Source organism: Rhodotorula graminis, assembly GCF_001329695.1.
Source record: "Rhodotorula graminis WP1 unplaced genomic scaffold RHOBAscaffold_1, whole genome shotgun sequence".
Classification (NCBI taxonomy): Eukaryota; Fungi; Basidiomycota; class Microbotryomycetes; order Sporidiobolales; family Sporidiobolaceae; genus Rhodotorula; species Rhodotorula graminis.
This window is the reverse complement of record NW_017264928.1, coordinates 75,554-101,023: the sequence shown is the minus strand read 5'-3', so window position 1 is coordinate 101,023 and position 25,470 is coordinate 75,554. Positions and strand designations below refer to the sequence as shown.

Genomic DNA, 25,470 nt, shown 5'->3' with positions numbered 1-25,470 from the left:
CCGGTGCGAGGCTCTGGTGGTCGCGGTCGCCGGCAGGTCGAGGCGCGTGGGGCGATGGAGCGGGTCGAGCTGGCGAAGCACTGGGGCGGCAGGGCGGTGGCGAGGTCGGCTCAGTCGGGAGAGCAGGCCTGCAGCGTCGCGCTTGCACGCGAGGGGCGAGTTGAGGGAGCCAAGCCTCTGCTCCTCCTCGTCGTCGTGGTCGTCGAGCGGGGAGGCTCCGTTCCGCACCTTTACTCGCTCTCGCCGAGTCCGCCTTTGCTGCAGCTCAGTCGACAGCTCTCAACGCGGACCGGCCCAGCTGTCGCGTGCTCTGCGCCGTCGCTCTCTCGCATTCTCCTCTCTCGCGCGGTCGAGCGGGAGTCGCTCTTGCGCTCGCGCGTGCTGTCCTGCTACACGCCCAGCTTGAGCTTCATGTCGTCGAGGCTCGCTCCCTCGAGCCAGTCGACGAAGCACGAGTAGAAGTGGTCGTGCTCCTCGCCTGCGAACGAGAGGCTGCTTCGTTAGCGAGCGCTCGTCGACGGGACGGTGCAGCGAAAGGCGAGCGCACCTCGGCTCTGCGGCAGGTCCATCTTGATCTTGTACGCGCTCGACTGCCCGTACGCGAGGAAGCGGTAGCCCTCGGGGAACGACGCCAGTTTCTCGTCGTCGTACACGGGAATCTTGCGAGGGTCGACGGGCGTCGCCTTGTCCTTCTCGTAGAACCCTCTGCGAGACAGTGGGTGCTTCTTTGTCAGTGGCGGGCCCCTGGAGGGACAGCGTGCCTTGCCTCGAGAGGAGAGGAGAGGGACCGTGCGACGCACTTGAAGAAGTGGTTCTTCCACGCGCCGTCCGCCTTCTTCTCGACGAAGAAGCACAGCCTGCGTCCCGACGATCTCGATTCAGTACACTGCTCGTCGAGACCGGATCGTCACGGGCAGGGAGAGCGAGGGCTCACCGACAATCGGCGTCGACGTCGACCTCGCACGTCTCTCCCTCGACCGCCGTCGGCATCGTGAAGCGCTGCGTGATCGTCCTGCGGGTGCAGAGTATCGTCAGGGTTGGCTCACGAGGCGCACGACGAGAAAGAGAAGCAGGACGCACGCTTTAAGCTTGCCCAACCCTCGCCTGCCCGCCGCCGGACCCGACGTCGCGACGTCGACCGTCCCGCCGTTCACTCGGTGCTGCGGTCGCTCGTCGTCGTCAGTTTCTGCACGAGAGGTGGAAGAAGGAGGACGAGGACGCACAGCGATCTTGACGCCCTTGGCAAAGCCCGACTCGGAGATGCGCACGAACTCGTCGACCGGCACGCCGCCCGACCACGTCGTGAAGACGAACGCCTCGTCGTCGGCGAACAGGGCGCGCAGCTTGCTCCACTCGCACGCGTCGCGGTGCGCCGGGAAGCCCTCCATGAGCTCGCGGATGCGCATCCGCTCGAGGACGAGCGCGTCCGGTCCGTTGAGCGAGCTCGAGTTGGTCGGGAGCAAGGGCTCGGCGCCTGGTGCGAGAGGCATGGTCTCGAGAGTCGAGCTTGCTGGCTCGCGGGTGAGAGCGAGAGAGAGAGCGAGAGCGAGCAATGTGGGGAGAGCCGAACGAACCGCGGCCGAGAAGGACCGGTCCGCGGCCCAAGCCCAAAGCTTGCGCCCGCCGCTCGAGCTCGCCTTTGAGCGCTCTGCGACGTCCGAGAACACAGTCTCGGGAGCTCGACTCAACGACCGCGACAGGAGAGAATTCGAAAGGGAGAGCCAGGCCAGCTGGAGCGGGTCGGCGGGTGCTCGTTGCAGAGGAGAACGCTACGGGCAGGAAACGCCGAGGGTCGTAGCGACGACGCGACAAGAGTAGAAGGCGACGGGGTATAGGAGAGAGGCGAAGGATTGGGAAAAGGGACGGGACGAGAAAGGGCGAAACGAGGAAGGTGAAGGAGAGAAGGTCGCGCGGCGAGGGCGGCGGCTGAGATGCTCGACGGCTACTTGTTGTAAATGCTGAGCGACGCGATGCGCCAGTACGCTGCGAAAGTGGGGCGCAAAGCAGGGTCAGTCCTGGTGACGAGCGACGAGGCTCGGACGACGACGAGCGACGACCCTCGCCCGACGCCTTGACGACGCAGACAACCGTCGCGACGGCGCGCTCGCCGTCGAGCCCGTCGAGAAAGAGGCGAGGACCGGAAAGAGAGAGCGAGGGACGCACCGTGCATAAAGTCCTTGGCCTCGTTCTGGACGTACTCGGCACAAGTCGAGTAGCCAGTCCTCGAGGCGCACGAGCCCTCGGACTGACCGGCGTACGAGTTGTCGGCGTTCCAGGTACCCGACGCCCAGGTGCCGCACAGGTCGGTGTTGATGACGAACTGCTGCGGGCTGAAGTAGTCCGAGATGGGCGAACAGTTGGCCTCGGCGATGTGCAGCGTCGGCGTCTTCCAGCTCGACGGGTTCGGGTTCTTGCTGAGGATGTCGCCCGGGATCTCGTGACGCGGGAAAAACCACATCGAGATGCCCGAGGACGACCAGTCGAGGGCGTAGACGCCGGCGCCGCCGTAGTTGGCGCCGATACCGGCCGTGTTGTTCGACTTGGTGCGGAAGCCGCAGCCCTGTGAGAGAAGAGACGTCAGTGAGGTGTCCTGAGGCGACTTGGCAGTTTGCGGCGTCGGCCACAGAGGCGCGAGAGGGCCTCCTCGCTCTGAGAAGGTCGCCAAGAGGAGGGAAGGGGAGACGCACCTGCGAGCTGGTGGCCTCGGCGTCGCAGTTGAGCCCGTTCGAGCCAGCGAGCATAGGCGTGCCCGTGTACCCGGTCGATCCGGCCCTGCGCGCGAGATGGGGAAGTGAGCTTCCGCGCCGAGGGAGACAAGGACGATGCCGAGGCAAGGAGACGCACCAGCAGCCGGGCGCCGTGTGGACCGACATCGAGTTCATAGTGTGGTGTGACACGTACTCCACTGGGGGGAGGATCTTGGTCAGTCCGGGTGCGAGAGAAGGAGGAGGGAAAGGCGAGACGCACCGAGGTCCATCTCGCCGCCTGCAGGCCAGTTGTCGCCGGTCGACCAGATGGCGGGCCACGCGCCGCAACTGCAAGAGATGGAAGAGGTGGAAGAGCCGAGTCGAAGGAAGTTAGACGAGGAGGGTCGGGCGCAGAGAAGGAAAAGGGCGAGGAAAGAAGGGGGGTCAGAGCGGGCTCTGTCGCGACGTCGCCGAGAAGTAGCGAGGAAGGTTGGACGCACACTTGCGGCATGCGCTCGATGTCCCAGATGTAGAGGCCCTCGCCGTACTGCTGCTTGGAGCTGAGCTTGATCGACTGGAGCTTGCCGTCCTCGGCTTTCGGGTGGACGCGCAGGTGGACCTTGCCGTCCTTGACCTCGACGAGGTCGTTGCTCGACGCTGTCTTGGTCGTGGCGTACAGGGCGAGGCCGTCGTTGCTCGAGTCTGCGCGGGAAGGAGCCGGGTCAGAGGGCGGTCGCGAGAGGGGGAGGGGCGAGGGAGGCGGACGGCGACGCACGCGTGTCGTAGTTGAACAGGTCGAGGAAGTCTTGACCGGCGTGGTGGCCCGTGAGCGTGTAGCCGGCAGCGCGCTTGGCGTGGCTGCGGCGGTGCTGAGCCGAGGCGGAGTGTGCGCTCGCGAACCCGGCGGAGGCGAGGGCGGCGACGAGGACGGAGGCGCGCATGGTGGGAGAGCGAGTCGAGGCGGTAACGAGTGAGGTGGATCGACCCTCTGCCAGAGAGGGGGAGGTCGGGAAAAGCGAGCGAGCGAGAAGATGGGAAGAGAGAGAGAGATCTAGCGACTCGGACAAAGGACGCGTCGACGCGGGCAGGCGCACGAGGCGGGGCGCACTCAGAGGTGCGTGCGTGCGTGCGCGCCCAGCTCGGTACGGGCAGCTTGACATCAAATAGATTGCAGGAGCTGCGGCCCGTCAGCTGAAGGTGGACGTCGTCGTCGTGGTCGACCTCCGCTCGTGTTGCTGTTGTGCACCAGCGCGCTCGCTTTCCCGGGTCGGCCTCGCTTCTCGCCTTACATAAGTGTGGAGCCTGGAGCACGCGTCGCGAGGCGGTCTAACTAGTTAGCACCCCGCAAGCTGGTCTCGTGGTCGAGCGGAGAGAGGGTTCCCGACCCGGTTCCGCCTCGTCCGTGTTTGTCGGGCCTTGGCTCTCCCTCTCCCTCTCGCCCGTGAGCTCTCTCGAGTACGCTACAGCCAGCACCGACGCATGGCCAGGCCGCACCAGTACCTGCACCCAACCGCCGGCCCCAACTCGAGCCCGTCCGCCTCGCCCGCGCTCTCGTCGACCTCGTCCGCGGCGTCGTCCCACTTTGGGTTCCGCCGCTACGCCTCGACCAACTCGCTCGCCACCTCGAGCTCGACCTCGTCCCCCTTCCCCTCGCCACGCCCGCACGACCTCGCCAAGAGCGACGCCGCCGCCGCCGCCCCGCCGCGCGACTACTTTGATCAGCAGCTCGAGGCGGCGACCGACGGCATGCGGCCACACTCGGGCGCGAGCCAGTACGCGCAGCCTGGCCAGTACTACACGCACGCCCCACCAGGCTCGACCTTCGCCCAGCAGCCCCGCATCAGCTCGCGCACCGCGCCACCTCCCGGACCCCCGACGGCGATCTTTGCCCAACCTCCTCCGCCGCGTGGCTACTCGCCCGCCCACGATGCGCGCGCCCAGCACGCCCACCAGGGGCGTCAGCCTCGCCCGCCGTCCCAGCTGCAGCAGCCGCACAAGCTCTACCGCCGCGGCGACGACGACCAAGTTCGCCCGAGGTCAACTATCGGGCCGGCGCGCCCGTCGTCGCGCGTCCTCCCAGGGCAGCACTACGCACGTGCGCCCGGCCCGCCGCCGCACCTGTCGTATGGCGCCCAGGTCCAGCGCGCGCCCGAGCCGCCGACCTCGCCAACATGGTCCAACAGGTCCGGACTTTCCGGCACCTCCGCCTCGACCACCTTCACTTTTCCAGCAGCGCAATCTCTCTCCCTTCCTCCTACGCCTTCCTCGCCGTCTTTTCCTCGCGGCATGCACGCCCCTCCTCCCCGTCCTCGCGACTCGACGTCGTCGCCTTCCTCGTCGACCTTCCCGCACGGCATGCAGGGGCCTCCTCCTCGTTCGCGCGCCTCGTCGGCGTCGCCAGCCCGCTCGTCGGCACCTCGTCCATCACCTCCTCCCCCTGTACCTGCGCCTACCGCCCTCTCTCTCGGCCCGCCGTTCGACGTCGCCGACTGGACCTCGCCGTCGCTCCCGTCGGTCGTCTCGCCGTCGATGTACCTGTCGTGGCAAGAGTCGCCGCTCGAGAAGCAGCGCGGGTTCGAGACGGTCTTTGTCGACGCGCAGGCGCGGCGCGTCGTCTTTGTCGCGCGCGAGTACCGGCGAGGCGAGGACGGCGTCCTGAGGCGCGAGTCGGCCGGCGGCGCGTTGGCCGAGGACGGCATCCTGTGGCCCGAGTGGCACGACGGGCTCGGGCCGTCCGAGGGCGCCGAGGCCGGCCAGGCGCGCAACGAGGCCGAGGGCGTCGAGTGGCTCCTCCTCGAGGTGCCGACCGCCCAGCAGCGCGAGCGCGGGTCGGACCAGCTCAAGAAGGTCGGGCTCGTCACCGAGCAGACGCTGTTCCTCCAGCAGGGGCGCAAGATCCGGTGGAGCAAGTTCTACCGCCGCGCCATCTTTGGCAACGCCGAGCCCCTGTGGAAGGGCGTCGGCGGCGGCAAGTACCGGTGGGTCAAGCTCAAGGACCCGAGCTGCTTCCAGCTCGTCGACGACAAGACGCGCGAGGTCGTCGTCAGCGTTCGCGAGCAGGTTGGCAAACCGTGCGTCCCTTTTCCCCACTTTCCTCGCCTCCCTCTTCCCCCCTCCCTCTCCCTTCCGCCTCCCTCCCTCCTTCCCTTCACTCTCCCTCTCTCTTTCCTCTCTCGATGTCGTTGTACTGACGTCTCTGCCCCGCCGCCACAGGACGCAGCTCATCCTCTCGGCGCTCATCCTCCCCTCGATCCAGCCCGTCGTCCTCACCCTGCTCCACCGCGCCTACGCCATCGCCAAAAAGGCGCGCGCCTCGGATCAGCGCGTCTGGGAGGAGGAGGAGGTCGTCGCGTGGTGACTTGGAGGAGGGACTGGACGAGGAGCTGGGCGGGCGGGCGGAACGGACACTCGAGGCTCGACCTCACCTTTTGATACCCCTACCTCAACGAGCTACAGGACGGACACTGCGATCGGGCTATTCTGCGACTCTTTCTCTCTCTTGTTGTCGTGTCAGGGCAACGTCGACCCGTTCTCGTTCGCGCGAGAGCCTCTCACGGTCGAGAGCGAGCAAGCGGTGGAAGCGCTCACAGTTCTCGCGCGCAGCTTGATGGCCGAGACCTGGGCGATCGACTCTGCAGAGCACCTGCGAGATCTCGCGCTCGCAACTAGACCGAAAGACGCGTTGCTGGGAGAGGACGAGCCACCGAAGAGGGACGCGCCGGGCGAGGAGGAAGAAGTGGACGCTCTCTCGTCGCAGAGGCCTCGCCTGAGTGGCCGAAAGAGTGCACACAGAGACTCGCACTGCACTCGCGGCTTCGCGCAGCCACATCGTGCCCGAGAGAGGGTGCAACGTTGGCTGCTTCCTCGCGACCGGCGGCGAGCGAGGTTGTCCGCCACGACTCGCTCGTCTCCCCTCTGCGACAGCCACGAGTTGCTCGAGGGCACTACCAGTGCCCTTCAAGGCGCCATGCCGCCCCCACCCTCCGCCAGCTCGCCCGCCTCGCCGCCCACGCCGCCGAGGAGTCGGTCAACCTCATCGCTCCACACGATCCTCCTCAGCCCGCCACGCCCGAGCCAGGCTGCGCCGCACAGCAGCTCGTTCGCCTTCAGCAGTCTCGCCGGCGTGTGGTCCAGTCTCAAGGCCGCCGCGACGGTCGAGATTGCCGGCTTCGTGCGCGGGCTGAGCGGCACCGGGGGCGGTGCAGCTCGTGCGGGCGGCGACGTCGGCAGCAGGGGCGACGAGGCGCGCGTCGGCGAGAAGCGTGAGAGGGCAGGCGAGGGCTCGGGGTCGGGCAGGAGCAGGGACGGCGAGCGCCGGGGCAAGCGGCGTCGGGTCGTCGAGTCTCGAGGCGACGACTTGTTGTTTGACGGCGGTGCGTCTACTCGAGCCTACCGGCCTCAGAGCGACCTGAAGAACTGACCCTCTCGCTCCCGCAGTTCCACCCCTCATGCCGCCCATCTCGCAGTCGAGCGCCTTCCCGTCGTCCCATTCCTACGACTCGCTCTCGTCCTCGCCTCGCCAGAACCGCAACCTGTCGACCTCCCCTTCTTCGCCCCGCCATCCCCTTCGTCCCTACGTCGACTCGTCCTACGCCGACGAGCTCGTCCACGCCGCCACGACCGACGAGGGCTTGTCCTCGTCGTTCGCGCCGCGCGCATCGCTCGAGGCGTCTCGCCGCAGCGGCGACGGCAGCGGCCTGAGGTCGCTCAGCGGCAAGCGTCGCATTGCCCCGGCGGGTCTGCAGGCGCCGGCGGCGCCGGGCTCGTCGGCAGCGTCGTCGACCTCGGCGCTCGCAGCGCACCGCCTGCATCGGCGCGAGCGCTCGTACGCCCAGGCCGGCCTGCAGCACGACTTCCATCCCGGGCCGACTCTTCCGCAGCTGGCGACGCTGTCGGCCTCGGCGTCGCTGCCCAACCTCGCGGCGTCGGGCGCGTCGAGCCCGCAGACGCAGCGCAAGGGCAAGGACAAGATGCGCGAGGGCGGGCGAGCAGGCGCGACGCTCCTTGCCGAAGCGGGCGACCAGTTTGAGCGCGTGTGGAGGACGGAGAAGGAGAAGGAGCGGAGCAACAGGCGGATCGAGGAGCTCGAGGAGGAGGTCCAGCGTCTCAAGGGTCAGGTGCGCAAGCTTTCTCTTTTCCTCTCCTGGCGCCCATGGCCTGACCCTCCTCTTCTTCCTCCTCAGCTCTCGGCGCAGAAAGCGCCCGCATTCGCCCGCATGCCGCGCGTCTCGGCGCCCCTGCCGCCGCCTCCCCCTCCTGCTCCCCCTCCTCCGCCCGTCGGCAAGCCCCACCCTCTCCTCGCCAACGCCCGTGCATCCCTTCGAGCTACGCCGGAGCGCGCAAAGCGTCTTCACTCGACCCTCGGCGGCATCGGCGCAGGGCCGAGCATCGACATGAGCGCATGCCTGAGCGAGCTCGGCGCCAAGCGCGACAAGCTGCGCAAGGTCGGCCTCCCGTCGTCGAGGACCCAAGACGACTTGCGTCGGGCGGCGTCGGGCGGGACGTCGACGAGCGGCGAGCTCGGCGATGTGCTCAGCAGGGCGTTCCAGCGCAAGTTCGCGAACACGGCCGGCGCGCCGTCGCCGACAACGCCGCGCGTGGCGAGCGGGTCCGCCCTGCGCGTGGCCACTGCCCCCGAGTGGTCGCCGCTTGTGCTGTCGGCGTCGCGTTCCTCGGCCGGGGACAGCACCTTGTCGGCGTCGCAGTCGGTCCCGGGCGACCTGTCGGCCCTCGCGCTGCCGCGCTCGCGGTCCTTGCGCCGCCCTGAGCGCGACTTCGGCACCTCGTCTATCCACGCCTCATCGTCGGGACCTGCGCTGCACGGGCCCGCCGCAGTGCGCGCTGCCGACCGGCCCAGCGGCTCGGACCTCGCCCTCGACCACGACGACCCGGCGGCGAGCCGGCCTCGCCCTCACGTGCCGACGAGCACCGGCATGAGCCCGTCGCTCAGCAGCGCATCGCTCCCGTCTGCGCCGCCCGAGCCGGCCGCGCCCGCAGCCGCATCCACGAGGGCCGGCGGGCCAGCGTCAATGTCGACGTCGGGCAGCCCGCGCGACAAGCTGCCCGGGCTCGAGTTCGGGCGCAGCAGGCCTGTCACGCCTGCGCGACGTCGGGCGCGGGAGCAGCGCGAGCGGGCGAGCGCCGAGAAGGCGCAAGTGCTCGTCGACGCCGAGGACGACGAGATGCTCGAGGAGGACGGCGACGGCGTCGTCCGGGTCGACTTTGGCTCGGGCAGCGAGGACGAGTGCGAGGGCATGGAGGAGCTCGTCGGGTGCGGGGAGCGCAGGGCGGACCCGACGAGGGTGTTCGGACGCGCCTGAGCTGGTGGCGGTTGGCGACGAGGCGAGGTCCGAGGGCGGGTGTACTTCTTCCCTTCGTACTCCGTCCGCGCAGGCTCGCGCGGACTCTGTCATACTCTTTCCTCTGTGTCCCTCGCCGCGCCGTTGCCGTGACCGCTTGCGAGAGATGAAGAAGAGGGCCGACCGCCAGCTCGCTCGTCTCTCGCGACTCAGACTAGCTTACTCGTGAGCGCTACCGTCTTCTGAGTCTTTCGTAGACAGGTCGAGGGTGCCCAAGCTATTTCACGCGGCGAGCGACCTTGACCTTGTCAGCTCCGCTTCGCTGGCCTCGTCTCCCTCACCCACTTCACCAGCCCGCTTCCACCATGACTGAAGCGATGAACCTCGACCAGGCGGCAACGCTCGACGAGAGCCTCTACTCGCGGCAGCTGTGCGTCCCTCTCTCTCCTCGTCCTTGTGCCCCTCCACCGCCTTCCCACCCGATCCTCGTCAGCAACCGGTCGCACGCCCGCTCGGGGCCGCGCGCAGCCAGCATGGGCCAGCTCAAGCGTGCCTCGGACCTCTCTGGGCAAATGGCGGCAGCGGCAGAGCCGGCGCTGAGCGAGGACGGGCACCCTGCGTCATGAGCGAGCCGGCGGAGACTTGGTCCACCTGGGCGACAGCTCGCAGGAGCAGCATTGGGGAAGGGTCTAGCGGCATCTGTACTGACCTCTTTGCTCCACCACCGCGCAGCTATGTCCTCGGCCACGAGGGTGAGCACCTCCTTCTCTCCCCCTCTCCTCCTCCCCGTCTTCCTCTCGCTGACCGACCCTCCCTCCCACAGCCATGAAGCGCATGGCCGCGTCCGACGTCCTCATCATCGGCATGTCGGGCCTTGGTGTCGAGATCGCCAAGAACATCTGCCTCGCCGGCGTCAAGTCGGTCACCATCTCGGACCCGACCCTCGTTACCGTGCCCGACCTCGGCACCCAGTTCTTCCTGCGCGAGTCGGACGTCGGCCAACGTCGTGACGAGGCGACCCGCCCGCGCCTCGCCGAGCTCAACGCCTACACGCCCGTCTCGGTCCTCGCCAACCTGACCGACGACGCCGTCAAGCGCTTCACGGTCGTCGTCCTCGTCCAGGGCTCGACCGAGGAGCAGCTCAAGCTCAACGACTTTACGCACGCCAACGGCATCAAGTTCATCGCCGCCGAGACGGCCGGCCTCTTCGCGTCGGCGTTCTGCGACTTCGGCGAGCAGTTCCCGGTCGTCGACCAGACGGGCGAGACGCCGCTGTCGGGCATGGTCGTCGAGATCGAGGAGGGCGAGGACGCGCTCGTGACGTGCCTCGACGAGACGAGGCACGGGCTCGAGGACGGCGACTACGTGCGCTTCACCGAGGTCGAGGGCATGAACATCAACTCGGACAGCGTCGAGGGCGCGAGGAAGGTCACGGTCGTCGGTGCGCCCACATCTCTCTTCCTGGGCGACGAGCGCCACGTACGAGTTGCTGACAAGCCCCTCCAACAGGCCCGTACACGTTCAAGGTCGGCGACACGCGCGGCCTCGGGCAATACAAGAAGGGCGGCTGGTTCCACCAGGTCAAGATGCCCAAGCTCTTTGACTTTGTGCGTCTCCCTCATTCAGCTCGGCGCATGTCGGACGAAAGGAAAGGCACTGACCGTCGTCCGCTCGCGCAGAAACCTCTTCGCGAGTCGATCACGGCGCCCGAGTTCCTCATCTCCGACTTTGCCAAGTTCGACCGCCCACCTACGCTCCACATCGGCTTCCAGGCCCTGTCGGCGTTCCGCTCCAAGAACGAGCGCCTGCCCAAGCCCCGCAACGCCGCCGACGCCGCCGAGCTTGTCCAGCTCGCCAAGGACGTAGCGTCGCAGGCCAAGTTCGAGGGCGACCTCGACGAGAAGGTCCTGAGCGAGCTCGCGTACCAGGCGTCGGGCGACGTGGCCCCGATCTGCGCCGTCATCGGCGGCTTCATCGCGCAGGAGGTCCTCAAGGCGTGCTCGGGCAAGTTCACGCCCCTGTTCCAGCACCTGTACTTCGACGCGCTCGAGGCCCTCCCCGACACGCTCCCGACCGAGGACGACTGCGCGCCGTCGTCGCCGCCTGCGCGTCACGACGGCCAGATCGCCGTGTTCGGCCGCGCGTTCCAGCACAAGCTCGAGAACAACCGCCAGTTCCTCGTCGGCGCGGGCGCCATCGGCTGCGAGATGCTCAAGAACTGGGCCATGATGGGCGTCGCGACCGGGCCCGAGGGCCACATCCACGTCACCGACCTCGACACGATCGAGAAGAGCAACCTGAACCGCCAGTTCCTGTTCCGGCCCAAGGACGTCGGCTCGTTCAAGTCCGAGGCGGCGCGTCGTGCGGCCATGGAGATGAACCCGGCGCTCGAGGGCAAGATCGACGTGTACAAGCTCGCCGTCGGTCCCGACACGGAGAGTGCGTCCCCCTCTCGCTCGGACCTTGACGACCGCCGAGCGGCAGCATGCTCACGCTCCCTTGTTCTCCTCCCCTCCTCGCGCAGACGTCTTTGGCGACTCGTTTTTCGACGCGCTCGACGGCGTTACGAACGCGCTCGACAACGTCGCTGCCCGTGCGTCGCCGTCGTCCTCTTTCTGCCTCGCCCCTCGTCCCTCGACTGACCTCGTCCTCTTCCCGACGCACAGGCCAGTACATGGACCAGCGCTGCGTCTACTACGCCAAGCCGCTGCTCGAGTCGGGCACGCTCGGCACCAAGGGCAACGTCCAGGTCGTCCTCCCGCACTTGACCGAGTCGTACTCGTCGAGCCAGGACCCGCCTGAGAAGAGCCACCCGAGCTGCACGATCAAGAACTTCCCCAACCAGATCGAGCACACGATTGCTGTACGTCGCCTTCTCTCTCGTCCTCACACTCGTCGCGCGTGGAACTCACCTTGCCTCGTCGCACGCAGTGGGCCAAGGAGCGCTTCGAGGAGTACTTCGAGAAGCCGGCCGAGGTCGTCAACTCGTACCTGTCGCAGCCCAACTTCATCGAGGCGGCCAAGCAGTCGGGCGAGACGTCGCAGCTCGTCAAGATCAAGAGCTTCCTCGTCGACAACAAGCCGCTCGGGTTCGACGAGTGCATCGTCTGGGCGCGCGAGCAGTTCGAGACCGAGTACGGCAACGAGATCAAGCAGCTCTTGTACTCTCTCCCGAAGGACCTGGTGCGCCCTGCTTCCTCAAGCCCCTTTCGCGTCGTCGTCGTCGCCGGCCGGAACTGACCTTCTCAAATCCCCTCTTTGCCTCGCGCAGATGACTAAAGAGGGCACGCCTTTCTGGTCGGGCCCCAAGCGTGCGCCGGAGCCCCTCAAGTTCGACTACAACGAGGCGAGCCCATCATCGTCTCTCGACGAGGCCGCACCCAGCCGGCTCGAGAGGGCCTCAGAGGCGGACCTTCTCGCTCCTCCTCGAGCACGACTGACTCGCCCTTGTTCCACAGTCGGCCCACATGGAGTTCATCGTCGCCGCCGCCAACCTGCATGCGTTCAACTACGGCCTCAAGGGCGACACGGACCCGGCGCGCTTCAAGAAGGTCCTCGACTCGGTCCACCTGCCCGAGTTCAAGCCCAAGGCCGGCGTCCAGGTCCAGGTCAAGGACGACGAGCCCGTCGCGAACGACAAGGACGCGCCCAAGGCCGACGAGGACGAGGACCTCGGGTCGTTGGCGGCGTCGCTCCCGCAGCCGTCCACCCTCGCCGGGTACCGCCTCAACCCGGCCAAGTTCGAGAAGGACGACGACTCGAACCACCACATGGACTTCATCACGGCGGCGTCCAACCTGCGTGCGCTCAACTACGGCATTCAGCCGAGCTCGCGCCACCACACCAAGCAGGTCGCAGGTGCGCCCCCTCTTCCTTCTCCTGCCCCTTCTCACCTCCCGCCTCTTCCCGCCATCACCTACCCTCCCCTGCGATACCTACACGGCATGTGCGTCGAGGCCTGCGCACGCTGTAGCCAGTCCGCCGCACCTCGACCTCCCCGTCCCTCCCTCCTCTCGCTCTCTCTTCCTCCGTTGCCGTGCCGCCCACCTCCTCGAGGCCTGCAGGACATCTTTACTGACTCTCTCTCGACGTCCACAGGCAAGATCATCCCGGCCATCGCCACGACTACGGCCGTCGCTGCAGGTCTCGTGTGCGGCGAGTTGTACAAGGTGCGTCCTCGCGACCAATTCCGCAGCTCTCTGAGCGTCCTCCCGATCCCTCTCTCGTCGCCTCCAAACCGCCAAGAGCCGCATACTGACCCTTCTGCATCGTCATCGTCGTCGCCGCCTTTCCTCTCGTCCGAGCAGATCGTCGACGGCAAGAAGGACCTCGAGAAGTTCTCGAACGCGTTCATCAACCTCGCCCTGCCCTTCTTCGGCTTCAGTGACCCTATTGCGGCCGCCAAGCAGAAGGTGAGCCCCCTCCTTCTTCGACTCGAGCCGAGCACGAGGAGGACCCGCGGAGCGCACTCGTCCCTGACGCACCTTCTCCCTTTCCCCTTCCTTCTTTGCCTTTGCGCAGTACGGCGAGACCGAGTGGACCATCTGGGTGCGTCCCAACTGTCTCTCTCGATAATCAGGGGCGAGCGAGCGTACTGACCCTCACTTCTTCCCCCACTCCCTCCGCCTTCCTCCTTCTGCCGCGCTCTCCTCCCTCGTGACGCCAATCACTCGCCGTCTACAGGACTGCTTCAAGATCGAGGGCGACATCACGCTCGAGGAGCTCGTCAAGCACTTTGAGGAGGTGCGTCCTCCTCGCCTCGCCCATCGTCCACCGGCCGCCCGTCACTGACCCTGCCCGTCCCTCTCACTCTATGCAGAAGTACAACTTTGAGATCTCTATGCTGTCGTCCGGTGTCTCGTACGTCCAGCCCCTCTTTCTTTTCGTCGCGACCCGATCCAGCGAGCGTTGGCTCGACTTTGTCGAAGCCTCAGTCTCGAGTCGGCGCCTGACCGTTCTCGCCCCTCGCAGTATGCTGTACTCGGGCTTCATGCCGAAGAAGAAGCTCGAGGAGCGTCTCAAGATGCCGTGCGTCGCCCGTTCCTCTGTCTCGACCCTCGCCTCCTCGCCCTCAGACCCTGACCGGCCTCACCTGTGCCACAGGTTGTCGACGCTCGTCGAGACGGTCAGCAAGAAGCCTATCCCCGACCACGTGCGCGACATCGTGTTCGAGATGATGGTCAACGACATCGACTCGGGCGACGACGTCGAGGTGCCGTACCTCAAGGTCCGCGTCCGGTAGACGTCCGCACTCGTCTTCTCCCGTGCCCCACTCCGCTTCGCCGTCGTTGTATACCCCGCGCTGCGGACCAGCACGCGCCTGCCCTGATCTGCAAAGAGCTTTGCCAAGTCTGCGAGCGGACCGAGTCCGAGAGAGCGCGCAAGGTTCGCTCTTTGGGCGTCACTCTTGCCTCGGGGAGCTGCGTGCGAGCCTACTGAGTGCGCCGCTCTCGCAGAAAGCGCCAGAGAAGCGCTCGCGCGACTGGCCGGCCTCGCCTCGTCTTCATCACCTCGTTGACGCTCGTCAGTCTCCCTCTACCGCCTCTACACAGCCGAGCCAGCTGCAGACCGCTCTGCCTAGTCTCTCGAGCTCCTTCTATCTGCTCGTCTAGCGTGTGCTCGACTTCGAAGCGTGCTCGTGAGTCCACTCGTCGCCTCCTCCCCGCCCCACGTCTCCGCCTCGCCTGCACCCCGGCCCGCCTCTCTGAGCCCGTCGCTGCAAAGCCAGAGCTGACCTATTCTCTCATTCGAGGCCACAGTATCGTCATGGTCATCCGCCGCGTCCTGCTCGACGCGTTCGGCACCGTCTTCTCTCCTCGCGAGCCGGTCTTCCAACAATATGTGCGTCGCGCTGCATTCCTCGACCTCTCCTTTCAGCGAGAGCTGACACGCTTGCTCCACAGACATCGGTCGCGCGCTCGTTCGGCTTGCAGGTGGACGAGGGCCGCGTCAAGGACGGTTTCAAGCATGGTGCGTCGACCAGCTCCCTCCCGCCTCATCGAGCGCCGCGCCTGACTCAGTGTACACCCTGCAGCCTTCAAGAACTGGGCCAAGTTGCATCCGCTGTACGGCAAGCGCAGCACGCCGCCGCTGGATGCCGCGCAATGGTGGACCGGCGTCATCGACGAGACGTTCCGCCGAGCTGGCGTCCCCGATTCAGGTGCGCCCAACCGTCTCTGCCTCACTTCTACAGCGAGGAACTGACTCAAACTCTTGCCCGCAGACTTTAAGCCGGTCAGCGCATCCCTCTGCGACGCGCTCGTGCACCGCTTCTGGGGCAAGGACGGCTACGCCCTGCACGACGACGTCCACCCTCTGCTTCAGTCGCTCCACGCTCTCGGCCTTCCTCCGCCCGTCATCGTCAGCAACACCGACCCGTCGGTATCGCGCATCTTGCGCGCTCTCGGCATTCTCGAGGGTCAGACGGACCCGCTCGACGCCGGAATCCGCGAGCGCGAGGTGTGGACGACGTGGGAGCTCGAGCAGGAGAAGGGCAGTACAGCATTCTGGGAGGAGGTCCTCGTGCGGCTGAGGGCGACGGCGAGGGAGCGAGGAGAAGACGAGCTCAGGGCGGACGAGGTGCTTGTTGTCGGGGACGAGGCGGTCTCGTGCGTCCCCTCTCTCTTTCTCAGGTCGCTCGAGCGCTCACCCTCGTCTTGCGCTCAGAGACTACGAGGCTCCTCGGCGCGTCGGCATGCAGAGTCTGCTTCTGCGCCGCATGCCCGTCGGCGAGCACGCGCGCGCGAGCTACTCGGACGACGAGAGCGCCATCGCCAAGGCCGACACGGTCGCCAACCTGCTCGAGGTCATCAAGTTTGTCGAGCAGTCGACTGGCGCCTGAGGAGGACGGCGCGAGCTTGCTCGAGAGCGATCGGCAAAACGAGCTGTGCGTCCCCAAAACCCGATTCCGCACTCTTCTCGCGCCCTTTCCGGCGCTCTCTCGTCTTCCTCGAAGTGAAAGAGCGTTCACACTGACCATCTTGCGCCGTCGTCGTCGTTGCCGCCTTTCCTTCCCCTCGAGCAGGTCGTCGACGGCAAGAAGAACCTCGAGAAGTTCCCGAGCGCGTTCGATAGCCTCACCCTGCCTTTGTTCGGCTTCAGCGACTCTGTCGCGGTCGCCAAGCAGAAGGTGAGCTCCCTCTCATCTTTCTATTTTCGAGCCGTGCACGGCGAGGACTCGAGGAGAGCGGGTCCGAGCAGGCGGACCTTCACTAACGCTCGTCTCTCCCTCTCCCTCCTTCCGCCCCTTCCTCCCTCGCCTTGACTACCGCAGTACATCGAGCTCAAGTGTCGCCTCTCGAGCCTGTTTATCCGCCTCGCTCGGCCGTCGCGAGGACCGAGCGGTCGAGGAGCGCACGGACGCCAAAAAGCACGGCGAGCGCGACTTAGAGCCGGCCCGTCTCGAGTAGAGCAGCGACGCAATGATACAGAGCATGACCTCGACTGCGTTCTGCATCGAGAGCTAGAGCGACGACGAGCGCGAGTTGGGTGCATGCGAGCGACGAGAGGAGGAGCAGGCGGCCGGCGGCGCACCTCTCTTTCTCTTCTTCACACAAACGCAAATTTACCCCGGCCCCTTCAAAAAGCACGTACGACACTAGGCGACCCGGCTTGGTTGCTGCGCTCCTCGGAGCGTGGCGGCAGGCTCGCGTTGTCGCCCATGAGCACCAGTACGCCGTCTGTGGGCCGGAGAGCGAGGACAGGCGGGACTTGGGTGCGGCGCGTCCACACGGCCGGGCGCCACTTTCACGAGTGTCTGCGCCTGTGAGCGGGGACTGGGCCGCAATGTCTCGTCGGACATATCCTTCTCTGTCGTCGAGCGGTGGGCGAGGGAGGGCGCGAGGAGGGGGAGGAGCAGGGTCGTTGGCGAGCGGGGCGAGGGCGGGGGAGGGCCTGTGTTGCAATGCGCGCTTCTACAGTTCCAGCCAGTGCCTGTCCGAGAGCTTCCTGGTCCTCGCGAGCGCCTCCCTTGCGACGAGAGCTGTTCGCGCCTCGCCTCTCCTCCTCCTCGCTCTCCCCCACTCGCCACGCTCCCTCACCCTCACCCTGAGCGGCAGGGTCGCGTCCCGCACACCTGCGATGGACTTTCGCCAGCTGCTCAACCCGAGCGGCGACCCGCAGCGCGTGACGTTCGACACGTCGCTGCCTCCTCGAACCTCGGCGGCGATGCGCCTCGACTCGCTCCTGTCGGGCCCCGAGGCCAGCGCCCCCGTGCCAGCCTTCGCCAACAACATGTACACGGCCTCCCCTCATGCAGGCGGGTTCGCCCCCTCTGCGTTCGAGCTCTCGCCCGCCGTCCCTCCTCCACCTCCCCCCGCCTTCGACCCGTACGCCTTCCTCGACCCCGCGCTGCTCGCCGCCCAGGTGCGCGACGCCATGGGCAACGCGCCGGCCGCCGCACGAGGTGCATCGCCGGTCTCGACGACGTCGCTCGTCGCCGACTCGGACGACGACTCGCGGCGCAAGGGAGCAGGCGAGCAGGGCGCGCAGCAGGCGGTCCAGGTGGACGAGGACGGAGACGTCGACATCATGGGCATGGGCGAGGGGGACGAGACCATGACTGTCGCGGCGCTCAAGGTGCGCCCCCTCTCACTCTCCAGCTCTCCGCGGTCGGCTCGACGAGCCTGCGTGTAGACCGCGACAGCCTGCTCACCTTTCTGCCCTGCATCCCGCTGCGCAGGCTCAACGCCCCCCGTCAGTCACGCCCAAACCTCGTTCAAAGCCGTCGTCGACCAAGCCGAGGCCTCGCCCTCTTCACCTCTCTTCCACCGTCACCTCACCCGCCCCATCCCCTGGCCCGTCCGGTCTCTCGCACGAGCTCCTGTACGACGACTCGACCCTCGGCACCCTCACCGAGTCGTCCGCCGTCCCGACTGCCCCGCCAATGTCGCCCTCCTCCTACGTCCACCCGCGCCTGAACCCCTCCCACCCTCGCCCTTCTCTCCCGCCCGCCTTCGAGGCGTACCGCCCGCCACGACGCGCCACGTTCGCGGCCGATCCCGACGACACCGACTCGGAGGAGGACGAGGACGCGCGGCGCCAGGCGAGGTCGAGGAGGGCTCAGGAGGCGGCGAGGAAGGGCAAGAACCGGGCCAACCGGGCCAAGGACGACGACGAGGAGGTCGACGACCGCCTCTACTGCATCTGCAAAGAACTGTACGACCCAGAGGTGCGTCCCAAATTCCTCTCGTCCGTCGCTAGTGCGTGGACCGATCGACTGACCCGCTCTTGCCGCCGCCTGCAGCGCATGATGATCGCCTGCGACAGGTCCGCCTCTCCCTCGCTCTCGACGTCGACAACTCGAGCGTTACCTGACTCCCTTACCTGTGCAGCTGCGAGGAGTGGTACCACATCGACTGCGTCAACATCGACGACGAGGCCGTCTCGCTCGTCGACCTGTTCTTCTGCCCGAGATGCTCTGCAGGTGTGTCCTACGCCCCGTCCTCTCTATCTCGCCCCTCGAGCTTGGTGGCGCACGTCTCCCTCGCGCGTACGACCCGTGCTCACCCTTAGCGTCGCCCGCAGTGTCGCACACGAACCGCACGACCTGGAAACGAGCCTGCGCTCGCCCAACCTGTCGCTCGCCCGCCGCACCCCTGTCGAAGTACTGCACCGACTATTGCGGAATCGCCGTCGCCGCCGCTCGCCTGTCGCTCCTCGAGACCGAGCGCGGCATCGACCCGTCCACCTTCTGGGACCGAGTCGCCGGCGCGCAGCGCCGCGAGGCCGAGGTCGTCGAGATGAGCGGTGCGGCCGATGAGGTCGACGTGCCGGCCGTCGAGGACCTTCCTGCGCCCGAGCGCGCCGCTCGCGAGGCCGAGGCCCGTGCGCGAGCCTGGGCGCGGCAAGACGCCGCCGCGGCGACGCTGCGCGCCGAGCTCGTCAAGCAGCTGCACGCCAACGACGCTCGGCGTGCGAGCCTACGCGACAAGCGCCGCCTCGTGCAGCTGCGCAAGACGTACCTCGGGATCGCCGTGCGTCGGTGGGAGGCCCTGTGCGTCGCGACGGCCGCCGAGCTCAAGCGCGAGGGCATCGACGTCGGCGGCGTCGACGAGGAGGAGGTCGTCAGCGAGCGCAAGAGCGGCGGGCGGCGCAAGGGCAAGGGCGGCGCCAAGAAGAAGGGCCCGCAGGCGCCGACGAGCCTCCCGACGGCGCAGTGCGGGCTCGACGTCCGCCTCGTGCTCGACGAGGCGGCGTGGCGCGCGTGGGTCGAGGGCGAGGGGCGCGACATGCTCGACGTCGAGCAGAGGGGCGACACGGAGGGTGCGACGGCGCGCGCGCTCGACAACCTCGAGGGCGTGTGTCTCGAGACGAGGAAGCGGTGCGACCGCCACGCTGGGTGGCAGAAGCTGCGGGACCTCGACTTCAAGCTCGAGGAGGCTGTCCTGGTGCGTCCCACGCTCTCTCTCTTTCTCTCGGGCGTGCCGCCAAGTCGAGCGGGTGCTCGCGCTCGATCCCCCATTTTCCTTTCCCTCCTCGGCCCGACCACGACCTGACTCTCTCTCTCGCGCCTGCAGGACCGTCGCGTGCAGCACTTTGACGCCCTCGGCACGACCCTCACGTCTCGGCTCGCCCAGCACGACCAGTCGGTCGCGTTCCAGCTCGCGCACCGCGCGCGCACCTGCGACCCGGACGTGCTCGTGCCCGTCGACGACTTTTTCGCCGACCAGGAGGAGGCGCGCGACGAGCGGCAGGCGCAGGCGGCCGACGAGCGGCGGCGCGCGCGCAGCCCGTCGCTGCGAGCGGGCGTCGACGCGGCCGAGGCGAGCAAGGTCGGCGACGGGGTCGAGGTGCCGGACGAGGTGCTGCAGTACCTGTCGCGGGCTCAGCTGCGCGAGCTCAAGCGGCAAGGGAGGGCGTAGAGCGAGGTGCTGCATTGCCGTGCGTGCGCTCGTTGCAGGTTGACTCGGGGAGCTCGAGAGAGATGCGCGAGGAAAAGCGACCTGGCTCGCGTCGCACGCGCTTTGCGCCGGCATGTGCGAGCTGGATCGACGAGAGCTTGAGCGTCGTGGCTGTCATGTCGGTGCTGGAGTTCGGGGGGAGCCGGGAACTGAAAGTCTTCGTCGTCGAGCCGGAGCACGGCGCAGAGACGAGCGAGGAGAGCGCTCACCTCGTCACTCGTCTCTCGCTCAGCGCAGACAGCAAGCCGACCTGTGCGTCCCTCTGCCCTGCAGATCTGCGGCCAAGCGTGCGACTGACCCTCTCGCGTGTGCAGCGACAAGCATGAGCAGCGATGCCGAGCAGCAGCAGGCCAACGGCGACGCTCCTCTCGACCACCAGGACCAAGGTGCGTCCTTGCAGCTCGACAGCTCTCGCACAGAGCGCACCAACTGACTCGACTTGCCCCCTGCCCTCCCCGTGCCCGTCGTCGCACCTCCCTCCTCTCTCCCTCTTCCTCGCCTCCCCGGTCGACTCGCTCATCATCTCTCGCCCATCCTGCCGCACGATCGACTCGACAGACCCCATGAGCGCCACCGTCGACGTGACGCTCCTCGTCCCGGCCCAGTCGCTCCTGTCGTCGTCGCCCGCGCCCTCGTCCGCCAAGTCGACCACCGACAGCGCCTTCCTCGAGCTGCCCCTCCCGATCGCCCTCTCCGACGTCGTCCACGACCTCAAGAACATTATTACCGACGCACCCGAGGGCTTTTGGCTCGGCGCCTTTTCGCTCGCCCCGGTCTACGCCGACGAGCTCGCGCCTGTCGACGGCGACGACTCGGCACCGTCGCACGGCGAGTGGACCGCCCTCTCGCCGCCGGCGCCGCAGACGCCCGTTCTCGGAGCGCAGCCCGACCCGAAGCAGTGGGCCCTCACCAAGGACGGCGTCCTCGGCGACTACGCCGACCTGACGGGCGTCTTTGGCGGCGAGCCCGAGTTCTGGGAGGGCAAGCGTCGCGGCCTCAAGGTCATCTTCAGTGCGTCCCCTCCTCTCTCACACTCCGTCGAAAAACGACACTCATGAGCGATCCCTCGAACAGCGCCGTTCGCCGCCGCGACCATGCACACGCACCTTCTCAAGGTCCGCGACACGCTCTTCTCGAGCCTCCCTCCTTTCGCGTCGACCTCGTCCGCCTACGACCCGACCGCCTTCGCCATCTCGTCGGGATCGACCCTGTATGCGTCGGTGTGCGGCGAGACGGACAAGCCCGAGGAGGAGGAGCAGCAGGTCGCGCACTCGGACAAGGTCGTCGAGGACAAGGGTGCGTCCCTGTCTCGCCTCGCCTCACTCCTCGCCGCACGAGCGCAACTGACTCTCGTTCTTGCAGGCGCCGAGTCGACCAAGGGCAAGAAGGGCAAGAGCGGCAAGAAGGCGGCGGCTCCTGCGCCCGAGCAGGACGAGGCGCCGACACCGGCACCTGCCCGCGACGAGCCGCACGCCTTTACCGGCTGGTCGGCCGACGACTTGAGCGCCGACGCGTACCTCAAGCACCTCGCGTCCCGTTCGGCCTCGCCAGCCCTCGCCTCGCCCTGCCTCAAGGCCCTCGGCGTCTCGCCCTGGAGCCCGCCGCCGCACCCTCGCCGCCTTCGAGGCGACCTCGTCTACCTCACCGTCTCGACCCTCGAGTCGGAGCAGTACACGATCACGGGCGCCGCGAGCGGGTTCTGGATCTCCAAGTCGACCAACTCGAACTGCGACCCGTCGCCGCGCGCCGTCCTGCCCAAGGGCGTGCACACCGGCCCGTACCAGTCGCTGTTCGAGCTCCTCGCCGACATCTCGCCCTCGTTCCGCCGAGGCCTGTCCACCCTCGTCGCCAAGGCGTCGCGCGGCGACCTGAGCCAGTCGGACCTCGTCGCCTCGCTCGCCGTCACCCACACGATCCCGGCCGCGCCCTGGCTCGTGCGTGCCCCTCAACACGTCGCCGACCCGTTCCGCACCCAGGCGGCGTACCTCCTCACGTCGGCGACGACGGCCGACCAGCTCCCGACCGCGCGCGACTGGAACGACGAGTTTGGCCAGTTCCTCGACCTCCCTCGCGACGACATGAACCAGCGCCTCCTCCGCGAGCGCTTCCTCACGCGCACCCAGGCCGACTTTGTCGCGGCCGCCACTCGCGGCGCCGTCTCGATCGCGCGCGGCGACATCCCGCCCATCAACCCGAACGAGCCCGCCTCGGCCTACACCTACATCCACAACAACCTCCTCTTCACCAAGGCCGAGGACGGCACGGGCATCTACGCCCAGCTCGGCGGCGACGACGCGGCGCGGTACGTCGCGGGCAAGGACCTGCGCGGCGTCGAGATCCTCGAGCGCCTCGACGTCGACGGCCTGAGCGTCATGCAGACCGTGCTCGTCGACTACCTCGGCGAGCGGTGGATCGCGCAGAGCCTCATCCCGGGCTTGTTCAAGGCCGCTCGCGACGAGGCCGACGCCGCCGCGACCGCCGACAAGGGCGCCGACGCGCCGCCGATCGTGCCCAACGCCGAGACGCCCAACAAGGACGACTACCCGCCGACGGCCGCGTTCCGCATCGTGTACGGCGCCGCCGAGCCCGAGAAGCCCGACGAGCAGGTGCGCGCGAGCAAGTACTTCCACGAGCAGCTCGCGAGCAAGGTCGCGCGCCAGATGCGCTTCGCCGAGCACGATGTCAAGGACCAGGACGGCGCCGTCACCAAGCTGTGGACCGCGAGCGACATGCACGGCATCGCGGCGACCGACGGCCGCAGCTACTTCATCGACTGCTGTGCGTCGTCGCCCTCTCTCACTCTCTCCTCTTTCGGCCGTACCGGATCTGACCCCTCCTCGCCCCCTCCCTCAGTCCGCATGCAGTGCGTCGACGTCGAGTTCCGCGAGCAGAACGCCAAGGGTGACGCGTCGGTCGACTACCCGCACCGCCTCGTCCTCCTCCGCCCCGAGCTCCTCGAGGCGTACCGCGAGGTCAAGTTGCACAAGTGGCTCGAGGGCAAGGTGACCGAGGCGCGCGCCAAGGTCGAGAAGGAGCAGAAGGACAAGGAGCAGTCGGTCGAGGCAGAGCTCAAGGAGGCCGCGACCGACGGCGCCGCCGACGCCGACAAGTCGGCCCTCGTCCCGTCCGAGCCGCCGACCAAGTCGGTCATCAACGCCGACGACTTTGTCCTCAACTTCAACCCGGACGCGTTCGTCGAGCGCAAGCCGACCGAGTCGGGCGACGAGCTCGTCATCTACGACCCGGACGCCGAGTCGACAAACAACGTCCGCCTCGCGAGCCAGTACCTGCGCGAGGTCGTCCTCGGCGAGTTCATCTCCGAGGCCGTCGCGAGCACGTTCCTCGTGACCGACGGCCCGCAGGTCTCGACCGTGCTGCACCGCAAGGGCATCAACATGCGGTACCTCGGCCTGCTCGTGCGCAAGATCGAGGCCGACGGCGACAAGAACGTCGACTACGCCAAGGCCAAGGTCAGCAAGGACGAGGCGGCCCACACGCTCGCCCTCTTCAAGAGCACGCTCCAGCACGAGATGGTCGTCCGCGCCGCCAAGCACCTCGTCAACGACCTCCTGCGCGCCAACGCCGAGTACGACCACGCGTCCATCGTCGCCCACTTCTACAACTGCCTCCTCGGCGCGTCGCTCAACAGCTCGCCCGTCGCCGACGTCTCGTCCCTCCCTGGCGGCGAGCGCTCGTGGGCCACGGCCACGCCGGCAAGCGTCCGGGCCGACCTCGTCAAGCAGGTCGCCGCGCGCTTCCGGTACGAGCTCCCGGCGTCGTGGTTCGACGAGTCGATGCTCAAGAGCAAGGTCGCGCGCGAGCTCTCGGTCCGCATCGGCGCGCAGCTCGTCGCTCGCCGGTACGACTTTGGCTCGGGCGCCGCCGACCTCTCGTCCGCCGCCGCCGCCGTCGAGACGTCGTCGTCCGAGGCCACCACCACCGCGTCGACCTCTGCCAAGAAGTCGAAGAAGAGCAAGAAGGCCAAGGCGGCCGTCGAGGAGCAGCCCAAGGTCCAGGGCCCGCCGACGACTTTCCGCCCCGACGACGTCCTCAACCTCGGCCCGATCGTCAAGTCGACCGCGCACCGCAGCGCGCTCGTCGAGGACGCGTTCGCCCAGGGCACGCGCGCCATCATGGAGGGCCAGCTCGACCTCGGCGAGGCGCTCGTCAACGACGCGCTCCACCTGTCGGAGCAGATCTACGGCGCCGTGCACCCGGACGCGGCGCAGAAGTACCACCAGCTCGGCATCGTGTGGCACAGCCTCGCGCAGCGCATCGCGAGCACGCTCCGCACGCACGACATGGCCGAGCAGGCGCTCAAGGAGCTCCCCGTCGAGGGCCGCGAGCAGCACGAGAAGAGCCTGCAGGAGCTTCTCCTCCCGAACGCCGACGCGGCGCGCCAGGAGGTCGACAGCTACCTTCAGCTCGCCGTCCGCATGGTCCGCCAGTCGATCGTCGTCGCCGAGCGCACCAACGGCATCGACTCGCACGACGCCATCACGCAGTACACCGACCTCGGCCTTCTCGAGCAGGCGGCGGGCAACCACAACGTCGCCCTCAAGCTCACCAAGCACGCCATCGACCTCGTCGTCGCCGCGTACGGGCCGTCGCACCCGCAGCTCGTCAACCTCCTCGTACGTCCCTCGGTCCCTCCTGCCGGTCGCCTTTTTCTCTCGCCCTCTCCCTGACTCGCTCTCGTTCTCCCTCACAGAGCAACGCCGCCGCCATGGTCCAGGCCCGCTCGGGCATCGAGGCCGCCATCCCGCTCCAGCAGCAGTGCGTCGAGCTCGCCAAGCGCATCTACGGCGAGGACTCGGTCGTCGCCGGCCACAACGAGTTCACGCTCGGGCAGGGCTACGCCGTCGCGTCCGACCTCGAGTTGGCCCAGAAGCACCTCGCCATCGCCCAGACCGTCCTCCAGAAGCACCTCGGCGACGACGCTCGCGAGGTCCTCGAGGCCAAGCAGTTCGTCCAGATCATCGAGGCGACTCGCGCTCGCGACGCGCAGGAGCAGGCCGCTCGCGAGGAGCGCCTCAAGCAGCGCTTCGCGACGGCGCCGCCGACCTCTCGCCCTGTCGGCGCTCGCGCCGCCGTCAACGGCTCGCGCCTGTCGTCGGTCCAGCTCGGCAAGCAGCCCGCTGTCAACGGCGGCGCCGAGGCTGCGCCCAAGCGCACGCACGGCGAGAAGGCCGACCTGAGCGTCGATGCGCTCGTCGACTACATCCAGGGCTCGTCGTCGTCGTCGTCGTCGTCCAAGCAGCAGCGCAAGCGCAAGCCGTCGCCTTAGCGCCGCTCCTTCCCTCGCTTCCCTCCCCTCCTCTCCCACCTTTCGTCATTCGTATCTCTCTCACCTGTACCACCAGCACCCTCGACACGACCTTCCTGTCGCCCTTGCACCCCTCATTTTCTCCCTTGTCCCGGACCCGCTCGCTCGCATCGCCTCGCAGGTCTCCCTCTCTCTATCCCTCCTCCCCACTCCTCGCCTCTCTCTGTTCCTCCTCCCCCCTCTGAGTACCACCATCCGCAAAAGCAGCGACCGAGAACTGCAACACGATCGTACCACGTCCCTCGCGAGCTTCCTGA

General features: G+C 67.7%; 7 protein-coding genes across 7 annotated transcripts; 5 read left to right on the top strand and 2 right to left on the bottom strand.

Moving 5' to 3' along the window:
- Positions 1-184: 184 nt before the first annotated feature.
- On the bottom strand, positions 185-1,519 carry RHOBADRAFT_64289 (uncharacterized protein). The gene is made up of 6 exons (XM_018418457.1): positions 1,224-1,519; positions 1,081-1,160; positions 935-1,012; positions 801-857; positions 548-705; positions 185-478 (listed from the first exon to the last, which is right to left on the bottom strand). Exons 1-6 carry the CDS (start codon positions 1,488-1,490, stop codon positions 390-392), a joined length of 729 nt encoding a protein of 242 aa, XP_018273972.1. The 5' UTR covers positions 1,491-1,519; the 3' UTR covers positions 185-389.
- A 423-nt stretch (positions 1,520-1,942) lies between these two features.
- Positions 1,943-3,628, bottom strand: RHOBADRAFT_40466 (glycoside hydrolase family 16 protein; the record flags this gene model as incomplete). The annotated part of the gene is made up of 7 exons (XM_018413717.1): positions 1,943-1,983; positions 2,164-2,560; positions 2,688-2,772; positions 2,845-2,905; positions 2,968-3,035; positions 3,188-3,389; positions 3,463-3,628. The coding sequence occupies 7 exons, from the start codon at positions 3,626-3,628 to the stop codon at positions 1,943-1,945; spliced, it is 1,020 nt and encodes a 339-aa protein (XP_018273971.1).
- A 538-nt stretch (positions 3,629-4,166) lies between these two features.
- Positions 4,167-6,125, top strand: RHOBADRAFT_50449 (uncharacterized protein; the record flags this gene model as incomplete). Its single annotated transcript, XM_018415324.1, has 2 exons — positions 4,167-5,758; positions 5,901-6,125. 2 exons carry the CDS (start codon positions 4,167-4,169, stop codon positions 6,043-6,045), a joined length of 1,737 nt encoding a protein of 578 aa, XP_018273970.1. The 3' UTR covers positions 6,046-6,125.
- A 529-nt stretch (positions 6,126-6,654) lies between these two features.
- Positions 6,655-9,053, top strand: RHOBADRAFT_50448 (uncharacterized protein; the record flags this gene model as incomplete). The annotated part of the gene is made up of 3 exons (XM_018415323.1): positions 6,655-7,060; positions 7,125-7,804; positions 7,871-9,053. The coding sequence occupies 3 exons, from the start codon at positions 6,655-6,657 to the stop codon at positions 9,005-9,007; spliced, it is 2,223 nt and encodes a 740-aa protein (XP_018273969.1). The 3' UTR covers positions 9,008-9,053.
- A 298-nt stretch (positions 9,054-9,351) lies between these two features.
- RHOBADRAFT_50447 (uncharacterized protein) lies at positions 9,352-14,343 on the top strand (the record flags this gene model as incomplete). The annotated part of the gene is made up of 17 exons (XM_018415322.1): positions 9,352-9,416; positions 9,719-9,738; positions 9,810-10,427; positions 10,496-10,593; positions 10,666-11,425; positions 11,511-11,579; positions 11,653-11,849; positions 11,918-12,169; positions 12,258-12,332; positions 12,445-12,844; positions 13,085-13,155; positions 13,294-13,398; positions 13,508-13,534; positions 13,670-13,729; positions 13,806-13,846; positions 13,958-14,014; positions 14,090-14,343. The coding sequence occupies 17 exons, from the start codon at positions 9,352-9,354 to the stop codon at positions 14,226-14,228; spliced, it is 3,054 nt and encodes a 1,017-aa protein (XP_018273968.1). The 3' UTR covers positions 14,229-14,343.
- Positions 14,344-14,515: 172 nt separating this feature from the next.
- Positions 14,516-19,890, top strand: RHOBADRAFT_50446 (uncharacterized protein). Its single transcript, XM_018415321.1, has 14 exons — positions 14,516-14,624; positions 14,746-14,827; positions 14,890-14,956; positions 15,021-15,146; positions 15,210-15,594; positions 15,653-15,872; positions 16,011-16,115; positions 16,260-16,273; positions 17,044-17,563; positions 17,667-18,155; positions 18,231-18,253; positions 18,319-18,410; positions 18,512-19,374; positions 19,504-19,890. Exons 9-14 carry the CDS (start codon positions 17,066-17,068, stop codon positions 19,846-19,848), a joined length of 2,310 nt encoding a protein of 769 aa, XP_018273967.1. The 5' UTR covers positions 14,516-14,624; positions 14,746-14,827; positions 14,890-14,956; positions 15,021-15,146; positions 15,210-15,594; positions 15,653-15,872; positions 16,011-16,115; positions 16,260-16,273; positions 17,044-17,065; the 3' UTR covers positions 19,849-19,890.
- Positions 19,891-20,113: 223 nt separating this feature from the next.
- Positions 20,114-25,460, top strand: RHOBADRAFT_50445 (uncharacterized protein). Its single transcript, XM_018415320.1, has 7 exons — positions 20,114-20,139; positions 20,202-20,273; positions 20,446-20,898; positions 20,962-21,183; positions 21,250-22,665; positions 22,741-24,521; positions 24,599-25,460. Exons 2-7 carry the CDS (start codon positions 20,210-20,212, stop codon positions 25,172-25,174), a joined length of 4,512 nt encoding a protein of 1,503 aa, XP_018273966.1. The 5' UTR covers positions 20,114-20,139; positions 20,202-20,209; the 3' UTR covers positions 25,175-25,460.
- The last annotated feature ends 10 nt before the right edge of the window (positions 25,461-25,470 follow it).